Genomic DNA, 25,410 nt, shown 5'->3' with positions numbered 1-25,410 from the left:
TGGATCGCTTCAGCTCCCAGGCAGCTGACCTTGAGTCCTCACCCCCCCTCCCTCCACTGCTTTTACCACCCAAGAGCGGAGAATTTGCTAAATTCCTCTCATCTATTCCCATTCCTGGGGCTGCAGCAGAGCACGACAAAGATCCTGGGCGCCCGGCACTTTGCACAGTCCGGCGGACACGAGCCAGGGCTGGGAGTCAAGTGTCAATTCCCCGCTCGGCCCCAGACTCCCTGCGGGTCTGTCTACACGACGATAGCCGTGCACGGGCAAGCCCTGCCAGCACAGGTAACAGCGGTAGTGAAGACAGGCCAGTGCAGGCCTGAGAGCTTGCGAGCAGACTACGCACCCAGTCTGTTCGCTGCAGTGTCTCCACGGCTGTTGTTACTCGCACTGGACGGATTCGAGCTAGCGTGGGTAGGCGAGCCTGTGCATAGCTACTGCTGTGTAGACAAGCCCTGTAGGACCATGGGCAAGTCACTCGCCCCCTCTCCGTGCCTCAGTTTCCCCTACCAGCCTTTGTCTTGTCTAGATTGTAAGCTTGTACAATGGAGGAGTCCCAGGCACAACTGACGTCTCCAGGCACTACTGTAATACACATAATACGGGAGGCGGGGGGGAGGGGGAAAGAGGGGGAGATTGTTACTGTCTTGTACCTACGGCACCATCAGCTGGCCCAATACAGGATGGTTCCGCCTTCTCTGTCGGTTTGCAGCGACTGAGATCAATGCAGACAGCACGTGCAAAGCAGCACGATGGCGGGACGGGTGGGCTCAGCCCCACGTCCCCTTATGAGCGAAGGGCTCCACGAGGCTCATCTGCGGCTGCCGTCGCGGAGCCTGGCATCAGAGCCGTAGCTATTCATTCCCAGGGCTTTCCTTCCTCTCTAGGAAGCCAAGGAACAAAACGCGCCGGGCTCTTGCGAGCAGACTCCGAGTCGAGTTTGCTGCTTTCTGATGATGATCTTAAGGGATTGATAGCAAATGCAGGAACTTGACCATGAAGGTTTGGGGGGGGGGACGGGGATTACAATGCAAGTTTCCTGTTCTGCCACCCTAAGTGATCAAAAAACCCATGAGGCAGGCCTCAAAAATCATGGAATGGCCTAAAAATCACAAGGTTTTTTAAAAAAAATTGTATGTATTTGGGTTCTTATCTTCTCCCAGCTTCTGAGCCTGTAAGAGGTCACATTTTCAAGCTTTTCTCTACAACCACACGAGCTAGAAACTGACTTTAAGGAAATAAAACGAACTTATTTGAACAAAAACTGAGATCACATGAGTCCCGTAAGCTGGGGGCTTTAAGAAAAACCAGTAAACATCACAAGATAAACAATAAATCAGAGTCAGCAACTCTGACATTCAGATCCCAAAATTAACAACAGGTTTGAAGTGGCTTAATCGGCCCATCAGAGAGTGTTTTGGTCCAGGGTAGCACCCACCCTGCCTGGCAGCTCAGGGGGACACCTGATGAGCAGGCGGAGGAGCTGCTGTCTGAGTTGGTCCATGAGAACTGATGGGTGCTGGAGAGCAGCGCTGAGAAGCAAGGCTGGGTTCTTAAGACAAGGTTCACGATGGAGGCACCAGCGAGCCCTGCTTGCACAAGATCTCTTTAGCACTTGCCACAAAACAGCCCCAGAGCCGCAGGATCCAGAGCTGCCTTTCACCGGCCTTGCCAGCAACCCCCATGGACCTGCCATAAGAGCTGGATACAAGTGATTGGAAGGAAATGGTTGTGCAGACAGGGTTCTCCATTGGGCGGGGAGGGGATTCTGCTTGGTAATGAAATGGTTAAAGAGAGAAGGGATTTTTGCAATTCACAGGGGACAGGCCGTCCCCAATACAGGGAGCTGAGCCAACAACCTGACAGCCTGACCATGAGAAATCTGCACTCTCCAGAGCCCTAAGGGCCGCCCTAACCAGTCTGAGGATCTGGATTTAACTGCCAGTGATTGCAAGGGAGCCGGTTCCAAGCAAGACCCCTTCGATCTTTGGGCCAGGGATGGTCCTATTCAGGTTCTCAAACTGCATTCATCACTACAGTATCGGAGAGCCTCTTCTATTGTGTATCTGTACAGCACCTAGCACATCAGAACCCCCGGTTTGAATTGAGACCTCGGGGTTGTTACCACAAGAGACATGACGAATAAAAGCTCTGGATCTGATTTTTATGTCCACAAGGTGTATTTATGTCCATTCATTAAGGTCAGAAGAGACCCGCATGATCATCCAGTCTGACCGCCTGCTTCAAACAGGCCAGAGAATTTCCCCCCAGTGGTTCCCACATCAAGTTCTTCACATCTGGCTGAGCTACTGTGTAGTTTTTTTTAAAAAAAAACATCCAGCCTCATTGTAAAGAGAGTGCCCCACCCCTCTGGCTAATTACCCCTCAATGCTAAGACATTTGCACCTTACTTCTAGTCTGATCTCATCTCACTTCGACTCCCAGCCATGGGAGCTCATTCTGACCTTGCCAGCTAGAGCAAAGGGCCCTCCGCTCCCAGAAATCGTCTCTCCCTGCAGGTGCTTCCAGACCATTCAGTCTCAATCCAAAAATCCAAAAGCTTCGAAGGGGACAAGGCTCAAATTGTTCCCTCCAGAAACCTCCCGCCATCTTCCCTTTGTGCGGCATTTCGACATGGATCAGCCCCGTCACCCTCCCGTGGGCAGTTAGCGCTACAATCCGGTAATACAGCGGGGGCAAAGTGCAACACCTCCAACCTGACACCTGCCGGTGTTGATCTCCGGGTGGGTTTGTTTTACCTCTTGTGCTCCTGAGGACTTTGCCCCAGTTGATATGTGGGTGTGTTTATGGTGATTATGATTTTCAAACAAAAGCAACGGTCCTTTTCACCATAGATAGCAAGGATCTTGCTATCCCACTAATGCTGGAACGGCGTTAGCAGCAACAACACTGTTCCAAGCACACTTCTGTTTGTATTACAGCAATGTCTACAGGCGCCAACAGAAATCAAGACCCCATTGTCCTAGGTGCTGTACATACACACGGTAAGAGACATTCCCCACCTCAAACAGTCTAACTAGACAAGACAAATAATCGTCCCTAGCTCTGCTATAGTGCTTTTTATCACTAGGCCTCAAACTACTTTACAAAGGTCAGAATCATCATTTTCCAGATGGGGAAACCGAGGCATGGAGAGATTAAGTGACTTGACTAAGGTCATCAGGGGAGGAGTCTGTAGCAGAGCGAGAAATTGCACATGGGTCTCCAAATCCCAGGTCAATGTTTAACCACAAGACCATCCTTCCTGCGAGGACAGTGACTGACAAGTGCTCTCCAACGGTTGCTCTGCCATTTCCATAGTCAGTGTGGTCAGGAAGTTATTTTTTAACTTACGACCAATTAAGATCCCGCAATGCAGCAGAACACACCATGTTGGAGGGCGCTGGTAACAACACGGGTGTCCGCGGCACCATGGTTAGAACAGCTGCTCTGGCAGCGTTACACGGGGCAGAAGCATGTTTTAGCCACAGACAAGTCCAAGGTTGCAGCGCAGTTCGGGGACGTGAATAACACATGTTTCATCCAGTTTAATTCCGCACGATGCTGCATAGAGGGGCGCACAGCCATGCTGTGAGGGCTCCCCACCCCCAGTAAGGTGTTTTCCTACAGTGCAGCCAGGATCTGTGCCTGTCCCTGAGTGCAAACCATGCCGGCCTGGAGCTGTGCTTGGAGCCTGCCGCAGAGCGTCGGGAGGGCCGGCGGGGCAATGCCGCAGGGCCCGATTCGCTGCTGCCCTGCTCCGTGTGCGCTCAGCTGCACCAGGGCAAATGCACGAGTAACAGGGCTTGTTCTCGGGTCTCCGTGGTAAGCTCAACCGCCGGGCCTTGCGAAGAGACAGGCTGCTGCTTTCCACCACAGTCCTGGATGTGAAACTGACACAGATCGGCCCCTTTGTCACTAGATCCTCTTTAAACCTCCCCACGCTCAGTCCCCCTCACCCCTCGCAGTTGTCTGCCTGGCCAGTTGGTTAGCCTCACACTGAAGCTATTGAGCGCCTGCTGGGGAGGAAGAGAACATGAGAACAGGTGGACAATTGGTCCCCCCTCCCTGATCAGTGACGAGGCCGGGCTCTGACTGACAGGGGCTATGTATAGAGCCGAGTCTTACAAAGCGCCTGTCGTACTGGCGGGTGTCTCACGGACATGGCGATCTCCCGGCCGTGCATGAGCAGGAAGATCGAGCAACCGGTTCACGCGCTGCAGAAGGGGACGCGAGTAACTCTGCAGAGCGAGACCAGCGCTGAGAAAGCAGCGTGGCTTCCTCACCCCCTCACCCTGCCACACGGCTGGAACGGGGAGGAACCCCAGCGGGCACCCCTTCGAATCAGCGAGGCGGCGGTGTCCAGCAGGCAGGGCCATTGGACGGGGAGACTTCGGTTTTATTGCCAGCTCTGCCAGGGACCTGTTGGGCAACCGTGGGCAAGTCACTTCTTTCCGTGCCTCAGTTTCCCCCTTTGGCTTGTCTCGCTGTGAGCTCTTTTGGGCCATTCTCTCTGATTTAGAGTGTTAGCGCTGTACAAACAGAACCAAGGAAGGCCCCGTGCCAAAGCGCTCACAGTGGAAGTACCCTATGTGAAAAGACAGCCTCCCTCCTGGCCTAAAACCCCTTTTCCCTTTCTGAGTTTGGGTCCGATTTGTCTAGGGGAACAAGCTGGAGTCTTTATTCTTTGTACAGCACCCACATCGCCAGCTAAGCCCCGCCTAGGTCCGAACACGGCTGGACCCAATTCTTATTTACTCTAAGGCCTCTTTACGCTGCCAGATGGGTTTAAAACAGCCCTCGTGTAAAGACGAGTAAGGTCTGTTGACATAAGAATGAAAAGCTGGATCTGGCTTTATACATACAACACGCTTGGCAATTAACCTGCGGGTTATCCCATCACCTCAGGGGTTTTGGCACCTTCCTCTGGAAGTAGTAGGCACTGGCCAGTCAGAGACGGGGCTCTGTGCTAGACGGACCTTCGGTCTAACCCAGCCTGGCCGCTCCCATTTGCAGAGCCCGGGCTGGAGTTTCAATGACTGAATGTTCGGGGGAAATAATCTTGGACTTGTAAACTGAACACACCAGACTCGATTCGCATTGACACTCTCTAAGGCGCCTTTCTGCTGCCAGAGGTGTGAAAAGGGGCTCGGGTGTGAATGAGAATCAGGCCCTGTGGATATGAAATTAGCACGGATATAAACGTGGGACATTCCCCCCCCCGCCCAATACAATTTTCTTTTAGCAGGTCGCTCTTGTGATTCCTGAACAGCCGCCCTTTGAAGTGTGGCCTGACCATACAATCCGCTCTTTGTTCATTCCAAAAGGGCAGATCTTCCCCTAAGTAAAACGGTTTTTCCTCTGGAGGCTTTTTATAAAGCGGGTGTGAGGGGGGGAAAGGAATGTTCCATAAAGATCGAATTTTCTCCCCACGCACAACGTTCCAGCAAAACCACATCATCACGGTGAAGCATTTCAGAAAGGAGCCAAGCCAGCTTCGCGCAGGATGAATGGACGAGGGTAGATTGCTTCCAGCGTGGGGATTTTTAGCAAGCACATCCACGTATATTCACAAGGATCTCAAAGCACTCTGGGAACCTTAATCCTCATGTCCCCATGTGAGATTTTATAGATGAGGAAAGTGAGGCTGAGAGCAGACAAATGACAAGTGACCTGCATAAGGTCAGACTGAAAGTGAGTAGCAAACTGGGAACAGAACCCAGGAATCCTGACTCCCAAGTTCCCCTGCTCTAACCACTGGATCCCACTCCCATCCCAGAGCTGGAACCAGAACCCGTGAGTCTTGACTGCCAGTTCCTTGCTTTACTCCCTGGATCACACTCCCCTTCCAGACCTAGGAAGTGAATCCAGGATCAAGGCTGAGATCGGCTGTTTAGACAAAGCAAGAGACCCCTCAGCTTAAAAAAAACAAACAATCCCCAGCCACTTAATTCTCTTTATACAAAAAGAAGTGGAAGTTCTAGGACCGGCTGGCACAGGGAATCAGCAATGTGCTGCAGGGCCTGCCATCTCTACTTTGCCTGCTGAAGTCCAACTGAGTTTAGGAGGAATCAAATACTATTTCCATCTGATGGAGGTTTGGGGACCCTCTGTGTGGAATGAGTTTGGTGGGTCTCAGTAGAGTTCCCAGCAGGCAGGGACGGTGTCCACAGCACACACAAACCTCAAACCGTTCACCGGCACAAAGTTGGCAGAGAAGTCAAAGCACTGGATGGACCAGAGACTGAATTCCTTTTCCCCCTCATGAAGACACGGGGTCCTTGTAAGACAAGATCAAGGCACACAAGCATGTGGGCAGCTTGCCTCGTCACTGCCCCTTCTCCAGGTGTGCGCAATCCGACACAACGAAAATATTCCACACCCCCACCTTCCCTTGGCTTCTCTTTTGAAAGTCTCCCATTAAACCCCAGAACAGGCCAAGACCCACCCGCCACTAACAAAGGACTGCGGCTTAGGTTTGGGAGGGGATGGGAAAATCAGAGCTGGATGTGAATTAACCACCCTCTGCCTGCAGCCGGGCACGGCTGCTTGGTTAATCCACATCCACACGGTTTTCAAAAGGCCGAGAGACTTGTCTTCATTAACCAACAGGAGGAGGATTTGGCTGGGGAAAGAGAGAAAGTCAATACTGAGCCTACCCGGTTTAATCAAGTTAGGGGCTGCAATTCAGGAAGCAATCGCTCATCAAACAATCTTATAACGAGCAAGGTCTGGTTCCTGTTTCGAAGAAGGAACGGGAGAAAAACAAAAACCCAACCCCTTTAATCTTTCCTCCTCTCCAGCCAGGCCTGTAGCAAAACCGCGTCGCCACCAGCAGTGCCGGGAATGGAAGTAGCTAACTGTTAGACCAGACGTGAAGCATGGACTGGAGGAACAGTTCAGGGCTTGAGGCTTTGGGGAGCCCAAAGCCCAGTGCACCTCCCCGGGCCCTGCAGCAGTGGGAGGCCCAGGAAGAATCCAGGTTCCTCTGCTGTGGGGCAAGACCCTAGATTTCTCCAGGAGTGCGATAAGGGGTCCACAAAGGGCTGACTCACGGCTCCGCCCCAAATGTGGAACAAGAGCAGGGATATCACCCTTCCCTCTGGCAACGCAGCTCCACAATCATCAGAGGAAGGAGCCCTGCAGAGCCTTGGGTCCAGATCCGTTCCCATGGGGGCCCTGGAGACAACCCGACCATCACTTCCCAACCCAAAGCAACTACGGGTGCACGGCACGAGTGGCTAGCTCCCCACGGAGGCTCTGGGCTACCCAGCTGGGATCTGCTGCCAGCAGAATGGCGGTGCTGCGAGGGTTTTAGACCCAGGAGGGCAGCAGCAGGATCCGATTAAGGCAGGACCATAGCTACACCCGAAACCGACCACTGAGCTTCCCATGTGGCGGGGGACGGGACGGGACAAGAGAACGAGATTGGGAGCAGCAGGAGCTGCCTCTGCAATGTAAACCCAAGGCAGGGCCGGGGACCCGGCCTGCTTCAAGGAGCTGATCTTCCTCCTATCGCTCCTGCAGGTTTCCCTCTTCCCCGAGCAATGGCTCGTGCAGACTTTGGATACCACCCAGCACCTGGAGGAGCTAACACGCCTCGGCTGCGCCACGCTGCGAAAGGGGGCGAGGAAGGAGCAGGCAGGCTGGGCTGAGAGGCGCTTGTTAAAAAGAAGCTTTCAGCCCAAGCAGGGACCCATGGAGAGGAAAGGATCAGCTGCGGCAGGACTTGGCAAACCTATTCTCCCCGAGAGCAGTCCTGAGCGGCTGTCCATCGGTCACCTCCTGGAGGAGGTGGTTTGACTTGCTTTTAAGGATTTCCAGTGCAAGGGCCCCCCCCCACACACACACGCACGCACACGCATGCACACACACGCACACACACACACGCCCTTCCCACATCTGGGCGACTGCCTGCTCCCACCCCAACCCATGCTGCTCCGGGCGGGAGGACACGCCACGGCACATTGCTTCATCGGAAAAGCCAGACACCCACAATCCTCTGCTCCAGCAGCTAAGGCCAGGCCAGGCGAGTGACCCAGGTTTTCCCGGGATGCCCCCGTGCAGACATAGCTGTCCTAAGCGGGTGCAGACGAGCCAACGAAGCGGTGCAGGGGGAACAAATCACCGCCGCGAGGGCAGGGACCATGGCGCAGCAAAACAGCGGGTGGCGTGAAGGGGGCTCAGATCTGACCCTGGAGGGGAGGGGGGGCTTGGTTTGAGCTGCAATCCCTCCAGCCTGGCTGTGCGCGGGAGGAGGGGCCTGGCTCTCTCTCTGAAGGGAAGGGCGTTGACTGCCGCCTGCAGATGTGAGTCAGCCCCCGGCATTGCCACGCCCTTGTGCCCGCCATGATCTCACCCTCTAAATCCAAACCACCCCACGGGTTACCGCTCCGCCACCCAGTCCCAGCCCGCCAGGGAACGCCATGGAGTGGGGCTAGCCCGTTAGAAAGCCGCTGGCTGCTGGGGCAGACAGGCCAGCCTGGCTGTTCGGGACACGTGTGGCTCGCTCCTCCCCAGAGCCAGCTCTTTGCACAGCACAGGAGGCTGTGAGAGCAACTGCCCGGCCGCCAGCTCCTGCCGGAGACCAGCACAGAACAGGGCTCCGGCTGGTGTCTTGTGCCCTGAATGATGCAGGCCAAGCGTGTGTCCACCCACCCTGTGCCGGGCCATAATCTATAGGCTGTTATCAATGGCTCTCTCAACCTCCCACCATTCCTCTAGCACCGGGGCAGCCCCCGCCGCGTGGAGGGCTCGCCCCTGCCCAGTCCGTACGAGGGCCACCGCAGGCAGAGCTACCTGGGTGCTGCCAGGTCAGTGGGAAGGGCTAAGCAACGGCAAAGCTGCCCGGAGACGCACGCCTGCTGTCCTCCGAGCTCTGAGCCCGAAGCGGGCGAGTTAATCATCACCCAGCCGGCGCTGCACCGCGGTCGATTGCTTCATCACCTTTCACCTCCACGCCGCCAGCCCTGCCCTGCTCGCTAAAGCAGTCACACAACGGGCGCCTGCTGGAGCAACAGCAGCCTTAGGGGCTCCAGCGTCCCGACCGGGGATCGGGTCTCACAGCCGGCCCTGCACGGAAGCAGCCTGGGGCCATCTCCCACGATCATTCGCGCTGGGAGAGGCCGACCCAGCAATGAGATCTCCCTTCCATGCGCCACTCCCTGTCCCGGGGAGGGGGGGTGTGAAGTTAGGGCCAGATGTGACTGGAAGCCCGGCAATAAGCCGGGGCCCCTACGGCAGGGCGCAGGGTTTGGCCTAGGAATCCGCTGACACTGGAACGCGTCCCCAGGCAAAGCAGGCCAAGGGAGACACCACTCCCTCGTGCCTGTACGGGCAGGGCTGGGGGACTTAACCGGCTACGGTGGCACAGCTGTGGTGCTTCAGCATAGACGCTGACTCCAGCGACGGGAGGGGTTCTCCTGTCACTGTGGTGAATTCACCTCCCCGAGACGGGGTCGCTAGAATTCGTCCGTTGACCTAGCAGCGTCTACATGGGGGATAAGATTAGTTCATGGCTTTTTCAGACCCCTTATCGACGTGGCTGGGTTGACTTCACTTTCTAGTGTAGACCTGGTCTGATACTCGGACAACCTGCCCTGGTCTAAGTCAGTCAACAAGGGACAGGAAAGCTTTAAGGAGAATGTTGCCGCCCGATTAGAACAGAGGATTTTGGGGACTGCTGGGTCCAGTTCCCTTGCCTCTGGGAGGGGAATGTGATCTAACAATGAGATCAAGGGGCATGAGGCAGATGGGGGAGTCAGAACTTATGGGTCCTGTTCCAGACACGCTGTGAGAGTTTGGGCCCGTCACTGAGCCCCTTTCTGCCTCAGTTTCCTCACTGCTGAAATGGGTTCAGTAATGCATCTCCTACTGCACAAAGTCGTTGGGAGGCTCAGCTAACAGTCGCCAAGACACATCCAAGATCCCTGAGGAAAGGAGCGAGAGAGCAGCACTCATTTAGCACGCAGCCGCTGGCCTGGCTCCACGCGGCACCTTACGCCAGTGTTAATTTCACCAGCAAGAACTAGGGACTCCAGCACTGGCGGGAAGCGGGGCTGTACCTACGGCAGCAGGAGGGCATCTCCGCTGAGCAAGCCAACGCCCTCGGCCTCAGATCAGCACCAACCCGGCGTTTACTGACACCCAGCCAAGTGCTACAAGTAGCACCATCGCTTCCTTTCTCCTCACACACCCTGCCGGGTGGATCCAGCCACTCTAGAGGCTCGGCCGGCACCGGGAATGAGACGCTGGGGCCAGAAGCACCCAAAGCAGAGCCCAGCAGCGAGAGACATCGGGCGCTGACTCCCACCCGCCTTTAGACACTTGGTTTGCCCCCTCCCGTCATCTCTCCCAGGCTGCAGAGTCCATCGCATCCATGAATGCTAGCCCTTCGAACAGCACAGCGGCTGCTCAGCCCAGATAACGCTATTGCAGGAGGTCGGGCCGGGAGCCTGCTGGGGGAAGATACCGAGCACACGTTTCCGCCTAGGCTCTAGATGAGCGTGTGCGTGGGCTGGGCTAGTCGTGCTCCTACAGCACGTCCATCGGCGCATTTAATAGACAGTGGGCCCTGTTCTCCATGCCCGACCCCTTGTGCGGTCACTTACCCCAGCTCAAAGCAAGCGCAGAACCTGTTCTGAGCTGGCAGTGTGTGGCATCCCTTTAGCAATGGGAAAAGTGACTCCACGAGGGGCCTGACTCCTTTGCTCTGCCCAACAAGTCCAGCCTCACAGCCCCTCTGGGATCCGGGTGAGTGTTGTTATCCCCCCATTCCTTTATAGAGGGGGAAACTGACCAACAGAGAGGGGCCGGGACTTGCTCCATAGGTCCCAGTGCCCAGCTGGCTGGGACCAGGACCTGACTACCCAATCCGGAGCTTTAGCCAATAAACGCTGTCCTATCAAATTCCCTTCCCAGCTGGCACCAGGGATACCATCAACTCTTTGGGGCTAGGCCACACAGGGCAGCTATTCTCCAAGCCGTCAGCACCTGGTAGAGCAATTAATGTCAATTCAGGGAGGTCTCCCTGAACACCGGACCTGGATCCAAACATCTTTATCCTGGAAACAGGCGTGAAAAGCTGCTCAGACTCAACGGCCGACGCAGCCAGCTTTTAGCATGGAACAGAGCCGAGCTCTTTCCAACCAAGAAAAGGAGACGCTGTATATTCTCTGTGGTTAGAGCAGGTGATGAGAGCCAGGACTCCTGGGCTCCATTCCTCGCTCAGTGAAGGCCCTCGAACCAGTCACTTCAGCACCATGCCTCAGTTTCCCCCCTTGTGGAACGTGAATCTAGTAGCTACTTACACCTCGCAGGGGGCATAACAAAATTGCTTTGGGAACCTCAGACGAGGCAGGCTATACAGGCACAAAATGCTGTTTCTATGGAAAGCCTCCCCAATGCGGAGTGATGTTTTGATTAATTTAACTTGTGCCTGACGCTGAATAACTTCACAGCCCTGAGCAAGCAATCAGAGCAGAATGCAATAAACCCTGCTTATTACAAGGGGGAAATCCTCTAAGAAGCACTTTTTAGATCAGTAAAGTTTCCCGAAGCCCAACGCAACCCATCCACACACACCCCTGCACTCACTTTCAGGCTTTTCCCGGAACTCATATTCTCAGTAACCGGTAAAGTAACTCTGAGAAGTGAATGAATAATTCAATATTGAGAGCCAGGGAAATAAACTCAGTTCTTCACTCTCGCTGCTGAGTCACGGGACTCTGTTTGAGACATCACAATACTTCGGTCTCTCTTGGTAACCACTGTCACCGCCTGTTCTGCAAGCACAAAGCAAGGTAGGGGCAGAGCTTTCAAGATAAATGGCCTGAGTCACACAGAGTAGCTTTTAGTAACTAGATTCAGAACAGGAGAGTGGGCATTTGGGAATCCCCTTGGGGAAGGGAGCTGTTTCCAAGAGGGTTTGTTTGTGTCAGAGAATGAAGGCAGCAATATACAGTTTTCGAGAACCCACATTCCATTCCAGCATTCAACAGATCGTAAATTATATACAGGGACTGCTGCAATGCAGCCACCTCTGGAGTGGAGCAGGGCCGCTGTGTAACAGCCACACAGCAGCAGGAGCTGGCTGCAGGCTGGTCATTACTGTAATGGATGTCTTAAGAAAAAGATCAAGGAGATTGTTTTAAAGTTTGCTGAAGGCTGCAAAAGCCTGTAGACAACATGGCTCTGGTTGTAGGAGCAAAATCTTTTCTTCCCCATACCCTGCAAAATCCTCCCCCATCACAGCATGCCCACGGCCGGGGGAAACAGACAGGGACATTCAGCACAATGAAAGCTGTTTTCAAAATCTATCTCCAAATAGCAATGAGTCCCTGGGATCTAATGCAGAACTAGCAAAACTTCTAGTGCAGAAATGACCACGGAGACATTCATGGCTGGGGAGAGACACAGGAAGCTAAATATAAAATCCTGGGCAGCTTTTATAGACACGTGTAAAAGGTTCTCTTTTTTTCTGGGTGGGGATTATTTATGACAGATTGGCCCTTTCAGGGGCCCTTTAGAAAACAAACTCCTTTATAGCAATGCCAGGGAGGTAACATGCTGCAGATCTAACGCCGGAATGAGAGACGGGCTCCGTTTGCCGTCGCACAAACCTGGGTTCGAATCCTGCTCATGCTCCCTGGAACCGATTGCGGACAGGAGCGTGACGGAGGCAGCAGACTGAGCCCTGTGGGAGTGTCCCCTGCTGCTCAGCAGGAACTGCCTCGTGCAGAGGGTCTCGGCAGAGACACAAGCAGCCAGAGCTGAAGTCCCTAAACGGTTGTGCCCTGATCCAAACGCCACTGAAGTCAATGGGAGTCCACCGCTATTGGAGCAGGACCACTGAGCGAGGCTGCAAACCTCTGAAGCTTTCCAGATATAGGAACCACCCCCGATGTCCTCGGGGTCCCTCTGAGCTTCGCCACCACCCGCTGGGGGATGTGTAGCGCTTCCGCCATATGGGCCGAGGAGCCACCGAACCGGAGAAAACCCAAGTCCCCAGGGTACCCTTGCTGGTTGGGTGCCATGGTCCAAAGCGTGGGAGGGAATCAGAATGGGCAGAATGCCACCACGTGCGACCCAGCCTCCCCAGTGCCAACGCTAGCACAGCAGGGAGGTGCGTGTGTGGGGAAAGGGGAGGGTTAAGCAAATTTGGCAGCAGCCGGGGAAAGTAAAATACAATCTAGAGAGGGGAAGGACAGAATTTGAAGCCACAAGACAGACACAGTCAGGGACCCCATCACGCCCAGAGCGTGGCAATGAGAAGGGGGCTTTGACACACCAAGAATTAGCCCCAAATCCAAGCCTGGGACTTGCATTTCTCTGAGCAGGCTCAGCCTAGTTTTGAAAGAGACACGGCAGAATAGAAAGAGGCTCAGCAGAGCCGGGGAGCTCGGCGCCAGCCCGTTCCCAAAGACCAGCCTGCCTGGCCTCTCATGCACATTGCACAGGAGACCCCTTGGCCATCAGCAATGGGGACACCTCTGCTCACACAAACCAGGTTTTAAATGACTGGCAAAGGCGGAGGTGGGGGAGTCTGACGGGTGAGCAAGATCTGCAGGCAGGAGAGCCCGGGCCAGGTACGCTGGGCTGCCACCTGGCTTATTCGGCAGCCTGAGAGAGAGAATCTAAATTAGAGAAAGGTCCCAAGATGCAAACTCAGGGGTATCTGGATCTGGGGCCCTGGGGCCAGCCGATCAGAGAAACGGAGACCAGACGCAGAGTTTAGATTCAGGTTAGGATACCAAACCCGCTCCCCTCCTCTGAAGCCCGGGCGTTCGGATCAGATCCCTTGCTAATTTTACGTCATGTCATGAAAGGCACTTTCAGCCGGGATCTCTCCGCACCCGCTGACAGCTGCCGAGACAAGCCCGCTCCAAGGACGGCGCCGGCTCGTGAACACCCAGGGCCCAATCTACGCACCGACCACGCAGCACTTTATTGCGAGGAGGTGGGGGAAGCCAAGAATCGTCTCCCCCCATCACTACACCCGCTGCCTCGGTAACATCCCAGCCAGGGTAGAGATTTTTCCCGTCGTCCTACTCTGGATTGGGTTCCCCCCCCCCCACATCTCTCACCATTTGCCAAACACATTACAACATGCTATTCGTTTGGCCCACGGCCTCGGGATATTTGTGGCTTCTTTCCCAAGGCTGCCAGCCCTGACTGCTCCCACTCCAGCGTTGAGGGACTGCCCCATCCTTGAAAGGGTGGGGGTGGGAGGGAATTCTTCCCCTACCAGCTGCCCCAGTGCTTAGCATGACTGCAGCGCTGTGGCATTGCCCCGGTGCCTACCGTGCCTTCAGCTCCTTGAACTCCTCCCGCACTTTGCTCAGCTCCAGCTGCAGCCGTGCCCTCTCCTTGGCCACGGAATCCAAGGTCTTGCGGGCATCCGCCAGCTCCGCTTCGTAAGCCGATTTGATGCCCGACACCTCGCGGCTCACCACTTCCTCGGACTCGGTGATGCGCAGCCGGAGGCCGGCGTTCTCCGACTCCAGCGAGCGCACCCGGTCGATGTAGACGGCCAGCCGGTCGTTGAGCTCCTGCAGATCCTCCTTCTCCTGCAGGCGGGTGATGCGGGTTGGAGAGAGCGGGGTGCCACCCGCCCCACTCCGGGTGGTCCGCTTCTGAGCCGGGGTTTCCATCGCGGTTCACAGCCTGGGAGAGAGACAGAAGCACGGGTCAGTGGCTCAGATCTCCGGAGCTGCCTTCCCCACGTCTGCGTCCGTCTCGCTGGCAGTGACAGTCTGAGTCACTAGCACAGACCGATCGCGGCTCAAATATCCTTGGGAATTGGGATGGAGAGTGGGAGGGGCTATGCCAAAGAAGGCCGGCCCCCTGCTTTGATTATTTAAAGGAGCCAAGGCTCCTGGAAGAACAGGCTATGTTTAAAATAAGGGCTTGTCTACATGGCAAAATTACAGCAAGATGAGCTCCGGTGGGAATTTAAACAGCCACAATGAGAGTGGCCTATTCCCCTGTGGGTATTCTGGCCTTTGAGCGGCTTTTGCAGTTCAGTTCCTGCTGCTCTGGAAGGGGTTTAAACCGAACTGCGAAGTGCCACTCTGGTTCCAGGATAATAATAAACAACAATCCCAAGCTCTCTGGGGCGCTCTTCATCAGCAGGTCTCAAAGCACTTTACAAGGGAGGTCAGTATCGTTATCCCCATTGCACAGGTGGGGAAACTGAGGCAGAGGGCAGGGAAAGGACTCGCTCAGGGTCACCCAGCAGGGCAGTGGCAAAGCCAGGTCTCCTGAGTCCCAATGCAATGCTCTATCCACTAGGCCACACTGCTTCCAGAATAAGAGTGCTCACACAGGGAGTCAGCGCTTATCTATGCCAGGTAGTTGATCAGAATAGCCCCCCACGTGGACACTCTTATTCCAGATTAAGGCCTTGCCAACAGGGGGAGGCTCAGGAAAGTTTATCCAGATTAACAGAAGGTGTGAATTTACACTGCATTAAACCCATGTGGGCACGCTCATTGGGAATAAGCAGCAGCCTTCTTCTCATGAAGCTACACCAGAAGAAGGCACCCTCACGCTGGAATAAGACTGTCCCCCTGGGGAGCTGTTCCAGAACAGCTATTGCGCTTTAAATTCACATCCTGGATTATTCTGCAATAACTTCCCCATGTGTAGACAAACTCTTAGAGACGCCTCCCCCATCCCAAACCAGATCTGAGCCAGGCCAGATCTCGGCATCGAGGGACTTTGGGGGTGCTGGGGTGAGGCATCCACTCAGCACACGCAGTAACCCCCTTAAGTGAGGCAACTGGTCCAGTGGGAGTCAAGACTCCTGGGTTCTCCCGCCCAGCCCTGGCAGCGGCGTCCAGTGGTTACAGCAGGGAGGGCTTCAGGGAGTCAGGAGTTCCCTTCCAAGCTCGAGGAGGGGAATGTGGTCTATTAGGCCAGTGTCTACACTAGGAAATTAAGTCAGTATAACCACATCACTCACACTCCTGAGTGACGCAGTTAAGCCTCCCTAACCCCGGCATAAAACAGCGCGAGGTCGAGGGGAGAATTCTCCGTTGACCTCGCTACCGCCTCTCAGGGAGGTGGATAACCTACGCTGACAGGAGAAGCCCTCCCATCGGCACAGGTAGCGTCTTAAGTGCCACAGCTCTGCCGCTGCAGCATGTGAAGCGTAGACACAGTCCTAGTTCGAACAGGCGGCTGGCAGGACGCTCAGCTCTACGTGAGGAGCAGGGTCTAGTGAGAAGAACAGGAGGGATTCAGGAGCGAATTCAAACTGGAGCAGGTGCAGAAAAGTGCTACTAGGATGCTCCAGGGAATGGAGACCCAGTTTTACAGGAGGACATTACAAGAGCTTGGCTTGTTTAGCCTGGCAAAGTGCAGGCTGAGAGAGGATGTGATTGCTGCTTGTAAATACATCGGGGGGCAGAGGGGAGACACCAGGGAGGGAGAAGAGCTACTGAAGCTTAAGGACAATGTTGGCACCAGAACCGGTGGGGAGAAACTGGCCAGGAGTAAATTTTGACGGGGAATCAAAAGCAGGTCCAGCAGAGGAGGCAGGTCCAGGACCAGCCCCCCAGTAGGAGCGAGGGGAGGTCAGGGGGAGGGGGAGAAAACAACCTGACGACTTGGAAGACGGAAGCTTGATCAGTTTCTACATGGGCTGCCCTGACGGGGCTGCCTGTGGCCGCAGTGACTGCACTCCAGGTCTCCGGGAGGACCCTTTCCTCTCCTGGGTTCTACTCCCAGCTCTGAGAAGAGAAGGCAGTCCACAGCTGGCGCATGGGGGCTGGGAACAAGGACTCCTGGGTTCTTTCTCCCCCTCCTTCTGACAGTTCACCCACCTCTATGCCTCAGTTTCCCCATCTGCAACAGCACTCGGCCACCGCTAACATGCTGAGAGACCTGCAGAAGCCAAAGCACCGTAGCCATTCAATGCCAAGCCTCATTAGCCCAGGCCAGCCACAAGGCTCCTCGCCACATCAGCATCACGGGGGGGCTCTGCCCCTGCTCACCGTCCCAGGGAAGAAGCATATCCCGTCCCAATTCTCCAGCTCCAGCTCCCCTGCCCCCCCTTCAAAAGCCAGACCCATTAATTGCACAGAGGAGCCTGCCCTCCCCTCCCCTCCCCCTGCTGCCCGGCAGACTGCAGCCCGAGCCGCTTCGAGCAGGCTGAGCTTGCTAGGTGACTTTCCATCTGTCAGGCTCAGCGGAGGGCAGACATGTCAGCAGCGTGGGCTCAGGGCTATTGAAACCCAGCTGGGCATGCAGGCCAAAGACAGCCCAACGCAGTGACAGGGCAAGCAGCTCTGTGTGCGTGGAGGGGGGCTCATCTCTAGGGACAAGGCAGGGGATCTCCACTTTCCTCTTCCCCTCCAACCTGGCAGCGGGATTAGAGCAGGAAGCAATTACCCAGCCAGCTTCTTCCTCTAGAGAGGGTGGCAACTGACCGCTTCCTTCACCCTGCACCTGCAGGCATCTCGGGACTGCCCTGATCCCAGGCCCAGCCTGCTGCGGGGGGAGCATGTTAGCTGAATTCATTCTGGAGTGACACCTACAAAGCCAGGGCCCTACAGAGCTGGTGCCTCCCAAGCTTTCCTAGTCCAGGAAGCAGGCCCCAATTTACTTCTTCGTTGAGCCTCCTGGCCCCAGCCAGCCGCCCAGCTTATGAGACGTCTTCACTCATCAGCACCAGAGAGTCATAATGCTATGTCCTTCTGTAGCACTTTTTAAACCCTAGGTCTGGCCAGGTCCCTAGACAAGGTCCTTCTCTTTCTGGGCTGTCTGGACAGACCCTAGCACCACGGACGGCCTGGTCTGTGAGCGGAGCTCCCATGTGCCATCGCAATACAAGTAATACATTACAATATCTGGTCCCCATCACCGTCAGCGCCTCCCCATCTTCTAGGTATTTATCCTCACACCCTCTGTGCGGCCGGGCAGTGCTAATAGTCCCATTGTACAAATGGGGAAACCGAGGCACAGAGAGGCTAAATGACTCATCCAAGATCACACAGCACAGTCTGGGACACAGCAGGGAGTTGAACTGCAGTTTTCTGAGTCCCAGGGAAGCCCCTAACCACTGGCCTATCATTCCTCTCTGCTAGCTCTCACAGCACCTTGCAAGGGTTATCTGAGGGAGGAAACCGAGGCACAGGGAGGAGCCGTAACTTGCTTTAGGTCACACAACGAATCAGTGGCAGAGCTGGGAATAGTACGCAGTGCCTGGCTCTCACTGCTAGACCACACCCCCTTCTGGAGCCAGGATTAGAACCCGGCACCACTTGACACCCAGGTTCCTGCTCTAACCCATAGGGAAGGCTCCCACATGGGAAACGGCAAGTTTAACTGCAGCCCTCCTGCATTGCCCCAACAAACACCAGCACCCGGAGGGATTCTCCCAGGGATGACCTCTGGGGGCAGGGAGATTCGACCCAGGTTCTTTCACCGGGCACCCCCTTCCAGGCATGCATTAAGCAATCCATCATTCTCTCTCCTCCTCTCCCCAGGAGAAGGGGGCATGCCACAGAAGGGTTTGTTTTGGTAGGATTTGGTCTCTTGAGAGCTCTGTGTGACAGTCTGTGTGTGCACACCTGGCCCAGGGATCTGGCAGGAGAGCAAGGGCAGGGGAGATGCACTGGAGTTAGCCAGCTGGTCTCTGCCTAGCCCGGATGGTGTTGGGGGGGGGCAGCTCCAGGCTCTTTCCAGCCCAGGAATGCAAGGCCAAGGATGAGCCCAGATAAGAGGAAAGACGGCGGCTCTGATTCAGCATTGGAACAGGCATCTCCCCTGCCACCCACTGGCACCCCGGGACCCCCCCTTAAAAAGCCAGGGAGCAACTTCCCCTACATCCCCCCTGCCTGGAACAAAGCCCCTCTCAGATTCAGGCATCTGGAAAGTTTGGAGGGGCCCCGCCCTCTGCTGGAAACCACGGTGCGGGGGTGAGTGGCAAAGGGGAATCCGTGTTGCACAGGTGGGATCAGCAGGGGTTACGGCTTGCTGCAGGAAGGGCAGGGGGTGGAGGGGGCTCAGTGCTAAAAGTTGTCAAGGAAAGGGGTTCAGATGGTATCTATCTAGAGAGTTATGGCCCAGGACCTGGGGAATCCGAATGCCCGAGGAGATCAAGGGCAGGAACCATCTCTTTGCTCTGTACAGCACCTAGCACCATGGGGTGCTGGCCCACACCTGGGGCTCCTAGGTGCTACCGCGACGCAGATGGTGATGACGCGGCGCAGCTGGCGGAGGAGTGAAGGCCGGGGGGGAGGTGGAGAAGGGGGCTCTGTCCAGCGAGACGGGGGGGCTCTGGGAGGGAGGGGTTCGCCTGGTGTCCCCCCCACCCCGCACGGGATCACACTCCCAGCAGACGGACAGGGGAAAGGAGCTGCCCTTTCCCCCTCCCCAAGTGGGGGCTTGCAGTGGGGCAGGGCTGCTCTGCAGCGGGGGGGGGGGGGGAGAAGTGACCCCTTGATCGCAGTTTCCCTCTGTTGCACCCCAGCTCCCTGCAGAGGCAGCGAACCGGCCCCCCCAGCATTACTTACCCCCCCCAGCGCTGCCCCAGGGAGCAGCCCCCACGACCTGCCTCCTTAAACCACCGCGCCAGCCAACCACACACACACACCCTTCCCTTGATCTGCAGCAGCTGAGATGCGGCCTGGAAGGGGTTAAACTGCACCGGCCCCGCCGTGCACGAGCGTGTGAGTGCGTGTGCGCGTGCCAGCCGGCGGGCGGAGGGGGCCCGTGAGTCTTTCTGGTGCCTCATTGGTCGGTGGGGCTGTCACTCCGCCTGGGCTCGCCCCGCCCCCTTTGTGTGTGTGTGTTTGTTTTTGTGGTGCGTTGCCCCGGGCTGCTGCCGGCGGGACCCGTCATCCTCTCGCGCAGACCGAGGCCGTTGTGGTTTTTTTTGCAGTCCCGCCTCCCAGCTCTCGTGGGGGGGTGCAGAAACAAAGCGGGAAGCATGCAGCAGCCCCCCCAAACCCGGTGCCCATCGAAGACCCCCCCCCCAGTACAGCGAGAGATCGATAACTGTGAGACTGACCTGACACCCAGGAGATGTCTCTCCCTGCAAATCTAGCATCAACAGACATGAGAGAGAGAGAGAGAAGAGAAAGCTCCTGGATGTCAAGCCAATCTCAGGATTTGGGGGGGCTCTGCCAGCTGGGGTTGGCTGTTCTGCCGCTGGCCTCTGGCCCTCCCTCTGTGGGGACCCTCTGCAGTCCGGAGGCTGCTGATTAACGATCCCTGGGCAGGAGGGACAATCCCTCCCGGAGGGTGGCACGGTGGGCACGCAGGGCAGGCTATAAAAGCTGCCCTCTGGGATTCTCACAGTGACTGAAGGGGCCGTAGGTTCAGGGCAGCTGGTAGCAGCCGGGCAGAGTTGAGACTGGTTGTTCTCCGGCGGCGGGGCTCGGACTAGCCACCCGAGCTCGGAGCCAGTGGCTAGGGTGGGCTTGAGCTCAGTGGCCAGCCCAAGCCACCTGCGATGCTGCAGTGTCCACGCCCGCAGCTATGTTTAGGGCGGTAGCATGAGGCCGTCGGCTTGCTCCCGGAGCAAGCAGTACTGTAGACAAACTCTAAAGTGTAGTGGAGCAGGCCTGGTCCTAAGTCCACCAGTGAGATGAGTTTGGGGATCCTCAGCCTGATCTCCACGGCCTCCCCACTGCCCCTTAGCTACCCAGGGCCTCTTGGGTGCAGGTTAGCCTCTGCTTGGAAGGCAGGCTCCCTCCACCGCCCTCGGGCCAGAGGGGCTGTCTCTATCTCTTAGTCCCAGGAAGCTGACACCTAGCACATGGAAGCTGTCATGGGAACTTGCCTGGGCTCCGTGACCAGTCCTGCCCTCCCAGCACCAGGCAGAGGCACCTTTTGTGGATCAGAGCAGCCGCCTCCCCCTACCCAGGAGGCCAACACCTCGCTCTGTGTTTACACTCTAATGGGGAAGTGACTGCAGCACATGGAGAGGTACCTGAGCTAGTTTTCACCTCGCTACACCAGCTCAGGCTCCAGCTGTGGGCTAGCCTGGGCCGGCGAGGGACACCCCAGGGTTCCAGGTGGGCTTGGACAGCCCGTGCGGCTGTGGCTTCGCAGCTATCAGTCCCCGAGCCAGCCAGATCCAAGCTAGCTCAGGTACGTCTCCTCGAGCCCCCCTCACAACCCGTGACTGCACTGCAGACCTGCCTTCAGTGTGGTGAGCCCTGTCTGCGGTAACCCCTGCCATGCGAGGTTAACCCCGAGGGAATCTGGCTGCTTCACCCCCTGGGCTTCAAGGGTGCCAGCCTGGGACAGTCTGTTTGCAGTGGGAATGGATCCCAGGCTCTTCCGCTGACCCCAGGGCACGGGCCCCTTGTGCAACTTGTCCTCAGCTGCAAGCTGCCAGGGGATGCATGTCTGGAGGCGACCAGCCTAGGTGGCGAGCCCGGCAGAGGGTGCTTTTGGGGGCCATGGGTTGGGAGGACTGCAAGCAGCCTGCCTGTATGCTCAGCCATTCCCCAGCGGTGCCAAGCTCCTCGGAGCGAAGCTGGAGGGTGGGAGTGTGTTATTCCTGGTGGCAGATGTTTACAGCTGGCGCACACCTGCACGTCTGAATGCATGCTGCATTGGGCGGGGGGGGGGGGGGGGGGGGGAAGAAGCTCTTGCAAGCCAAGTAGCCATGGACCCATTAATGCCAGCTAGTGTTTGACTGCCCCCAACCCCGGAGGCCTGTGATTAGGTGAGACTCTTAATCACTTTTTTTAAGTGAGTTTCTAGCCTTCGTAGCTGTGGAGAAAAGCTGGAGAACATTGGTATTGTACTGCCTAGGTCGGCGCTCCAGTCACGGACCAGGACCCCACGGGGCTATGCGCTGCCGCAGCACAGAACAAAAAAGGCAGTACCTGCCCCCACGAGCTTCTGACCCCGTAAGGCTCCAAGCCCAGAAGGCAAATAAAAAGACCCCCCCCCACACACATTTATAATGGTCTTAAAATCTCGTGATTTTTTAAGCCAATCTCGTGATTTTAGGAGCCGGGCCCTGATTTCGGAACGCTTGTGGCACTGGCAATTCTCCAGCCGGCAAAGGTGCTCGAAGTGCTAGAGAAGTCGGGGGGAGGGAGATCCACAGCTAGTCAAGTGGGGGCACAGCTCCATGGCACTCCCTAGAGCTGTGCCCGTTTACACTAGCTGAGGATCTGGCCGGACGGGGTAGCTCGTGGCCCAGGTGGCAGGCTATGGCAGACGCCCCGTCTCACCTCTGCGGTGCACCTCCCCCCCCCCCCCCCCCCGCATCCTGCACCAGGAGATCACACGAGTGACAAATCAGATCTGGTGGTTTCACCACCGCACAACTTCACGTGCAGGGCAGTTTCTGCTCCGGGCTGAAAGAGCCAGGTGGCGGCTGCGAGTCGGGACTGAGGGGCATCGGCGGAGCTGCACGTGGTCGTTTACCCAGCACTTACACACAGGAGCCCGATTCAATCCGGTGCTATCAAACCCCCTCTGTAATTAGACAAAATTCCCTCCCAAACTAATTAGAAAGAAGCAAAGCCCCCTGGTTTCCCCAGCAACCGGGGGTGACTCATTCTGCAGCCACAGCAACGCGCACACAGTCCAGCTTTTATGAATAAATAATCTGATTTCTCTCTGTCACGGGAACAATGAGTCACCGATTGTCAACATACAGAAATGTGTGTGTGTGTGTGTGGGGGGGGGGGGGCGTCTGCTCCCATCGGGGCAGAAAAACTGCCCCGATCCCAGCAAAGATCAAAGGTCCCCCTTTTAAAAAATAACACTTCCATTCCAGGAAACCACATGGTCTCCTAACCACGGGGCTGGCGTGGTTCCAGGGGGTGCGGCAAGCCAGGCAGCTTTCTGCTCACAAACCCTGTCTTCTAGGAGACAAAGACCCAGTATGCCACCCTGGGCGATGCAGGACCGTTGTCTAGTACTAACATCCCACATCTTGTCCAATGGCCTTTTAACTGTGTTTCCACCACTTCCCTTGAGTGGCGGTTCTGCAGCCTGATAGATCTTGTGGCCAGGGGACCAGATTCTCCGCTATGGGAGTGGGGGGGTCTTGGCATGGTTTCTTGGGAGGAGAGGAAGGCTGGAAAGCTACCCTTTGCATGCCAGCCCCCGATCCTGAGGCTGCTCTGTGCCAGGCTGGTGCCTCCCCACCATCCAGCTGTACAGCAGCTGGCTCCAGCTGCCAACTGGGTCTTGCAGGCAGCTGGGCTGGAGTGCACGGCCAATGACTTCCATCAGCGCAGTGTAAATCTGGAGTGACTCCATCCAAGCTGCTGGATTTACACCAGTAATTGAGAGCAGAATGGGAGCCGAGGGCAGCCCTTCCCTGCAGCGGGGGAATCCCTGCAGCCTTCCTGAGCAGCATGAGGGAGTTCCCTGGTAAACCAGAAAGTCTCTCAGCCCCCGCCAGGATGGAGAGGGCCAGTGGGGCTGAGTTCTGCCAGTCTGTTGGGGTGGGGGGCAGGTGGGAGGGAATGCACCCACACTTCCGGCAGCTGGGGCTTCTCTTCCCTCCACCGCTAACCTAACAGTTTCCCAGCTTCTCCCACAGCTCATCACTTCATATGTGAAAAACCCACCTGCTCCAGCACATGGCAGCAGAGAAAATTAAGGGGGCTGCAGGGGGCCTGGCCTCCCCGGAAGCTTTCTGGGGTTCACTGAACCCTGGGCTGGATGCAGGTATTGCTGCAGGAATTGCTCTCTGGCCTGTATGAGCTGGGGGGGAGAAGGGGGATGATCTGAATGATCTCCTTGAGCCTTGGAATCTGAGTCACGTGGAGAAGCTGGTGTGGATATTTTAAAAGGGAAACGCTGAATAACATTTCTCCCTCCCTCTCCCCCAAAAGGCAACTCATCTGGAGCCCAGATTCCCACAAGCCTTGCAGTCAGGGACCCTCAATAGCTCAACAGATTATACCGAGCTCTGGAATCACCTTTTCTTCAAGAGAGCTCACAGCACTTTACCAAGCTGGGCAGCATCATTATCCCCATTTTACAGGTGGCAAAACTGAGGCGCAGAGCGGGCAAGTGACTTGCCCAAGGTCACCCAGCAGGTCAGTGGCAGGGAACAGAACCCAGGTCTCCTGCGTGTTCTAGGCTACACTGCCTCTCCTAGGACATTCTCAGACACAGCTATTTGTCCCACCTGCCACTCACCACTGAGCTGAGTCCCAGCCGCCCTGCAAGGCAAAGTGGCGGCAAAAGGCTCTCATCCTGGTTTAACAGCCTTTTATATCCCGTGAGTCAGATTCTCATTGACTTCATTTACCAGCCTGTCAGCGTAAACGGGCCTTACAGTGGGTGTGAGTGTCATGGCCCCCCATTTCCCAGGAGCCACATGTTGCCAGTTCAGTGTCAAAGGGCTTGAGTGTCATGGGAATCGGGCCCGCTGTCTGTGTGCTGGTGTGAATGACCCCAGGGGGTGCAGGGCATTGGGCGCATGGTTCCCCCGCTGCACTGGGGCAGCGGCATGCAGTGCGGGGTCTAGCTCAGAGACTTTAGGGCAATCTCGTTCTGTCGGCTCCCGCAGCAGAAGGGGAGAGCGAAAGCACAATGCACGGCTGCTAGCTGGACCGTTAAGCAGACTTCCCAGAGTCCAGCGCTCCCTCTCCCCCAGATGGGGCCACCTCCTTCTTTCTTCCTCCCTCACACTTCTCTTTGCTTCCTGTCTTTCTCTCATATTCTTTTTTCCCTTCTTCATTCAACTCTTTTTTCCTGCCTTCAGTTCATTCTTTCCTTCTTCTATTCTTGCCTCTTCTGTTTCCTGCATGTTTTTTTTCTTCTCCGTCTTCCGTCCTGTCTCTCTCACTCATCATGTTACACGCCCTTGGGGGCGGGATGCATGGGAGCAGCCGGCAGGGCTGAGATGCGGTATCCTAGCCCCACATCTCGGGCCTGGATCGCAGCTGCTTGAGGCAGGGACCAGAAAGGGGTGACCTTTGCAGTCCCTGTATTGTGGGGCGGGGCAGAACCTTGCCCGGCCCCGTGTCAGTTAGAGCAGCCCGGAGGCTGCTCTAGTTAGCACTCTACTCCCCACGCCCCTCTGGGAAGCAGAGAATAATACCCAGAATGCAATGTCCTCTGGCCCGAGGAGCAGTGCAGAGCCTTTACAGCAGCCCCACAGTGGCTGGGGAGTCCCCTGTGCTGGGGGGATTTTCAGGGGGCCGTTTCCACCCCCTTGGGCTGTCAGGGTGGCCGTGACATCACTGCATGTCCTGCTCCACACTCTCTATGAGGAGTGCCATGCAGCTGCCCCGTCCATAGAGCTCCAGGCTCTATGCACTGCTCCCACCCGCTGGGGGAGCAGCCCACTTTTGTAGACAGCTCTTTCTTTCCCTCCCCGGAGCCGGTTTCCCCACTCGCTGGGCCCGGATCCCAGCAGCCTGGGCCCCATTGTTACCGATGTCCCGGCAGCACCTTTCACTAGCTGACGCG

At 56.4% G+C, this 25,410-nt stretch overlaps 1 protein-coding gene across 2 annotated transcripts in view; it reads right to left on the bottom strand.

Annotated features, from left to right (window-relative positions):
- The window catches only part of LMNA (lamin A/C), a 108,654-nt gene that overhangs the window by 42,593 nt on the left and 40,651 nt on the right, over positions 1–25,410 (bottom strand). Inside the window, exons 1-2 of one of the 2 annotated variants that reach the window (XM_067569399.1) lie at positions 19,521–19,600; positions 14,302–14,664 (exon numbers count right to left, since the gene is read on the bottom strand). In XM_067569399.1, the coding sequence (XP_067425500.1) occupies positions 14,302–14,651 (350 nt within the window). In that variant the 5' untranslated portion in view covers positions 14,652–14,664; positions 19,521–19,600. Of the gene's footprint in view, positions 1–14,301; positions 14,665–19,520; positions 19,601–25,410 lie in introns of those variants that run through there. The other variant, XM_067569397.1, reaches the window with a different exon arrangement.

This window comes from Emydura macquarii, unplaced genomic scaffold (genome assembly GCF_026122565.2).
Source record: "Emydura macquarii macquarii isolate MOO-44397 ecotype Brisbane River unplaced genomic scaffold, CSIRO-AGI_Emac_v2 contig_2924, whole genome shotgun sequence".
Classification (NCBI taxonomy): domain Eukaryota; kingdom Metazoa; phylum Chordata; order Testudines; family Chelidae; genus Emydura; species Emydura macquarii.
This window is presented reverse-complemented; position numbering and strand designations above follow the sequence as displayed.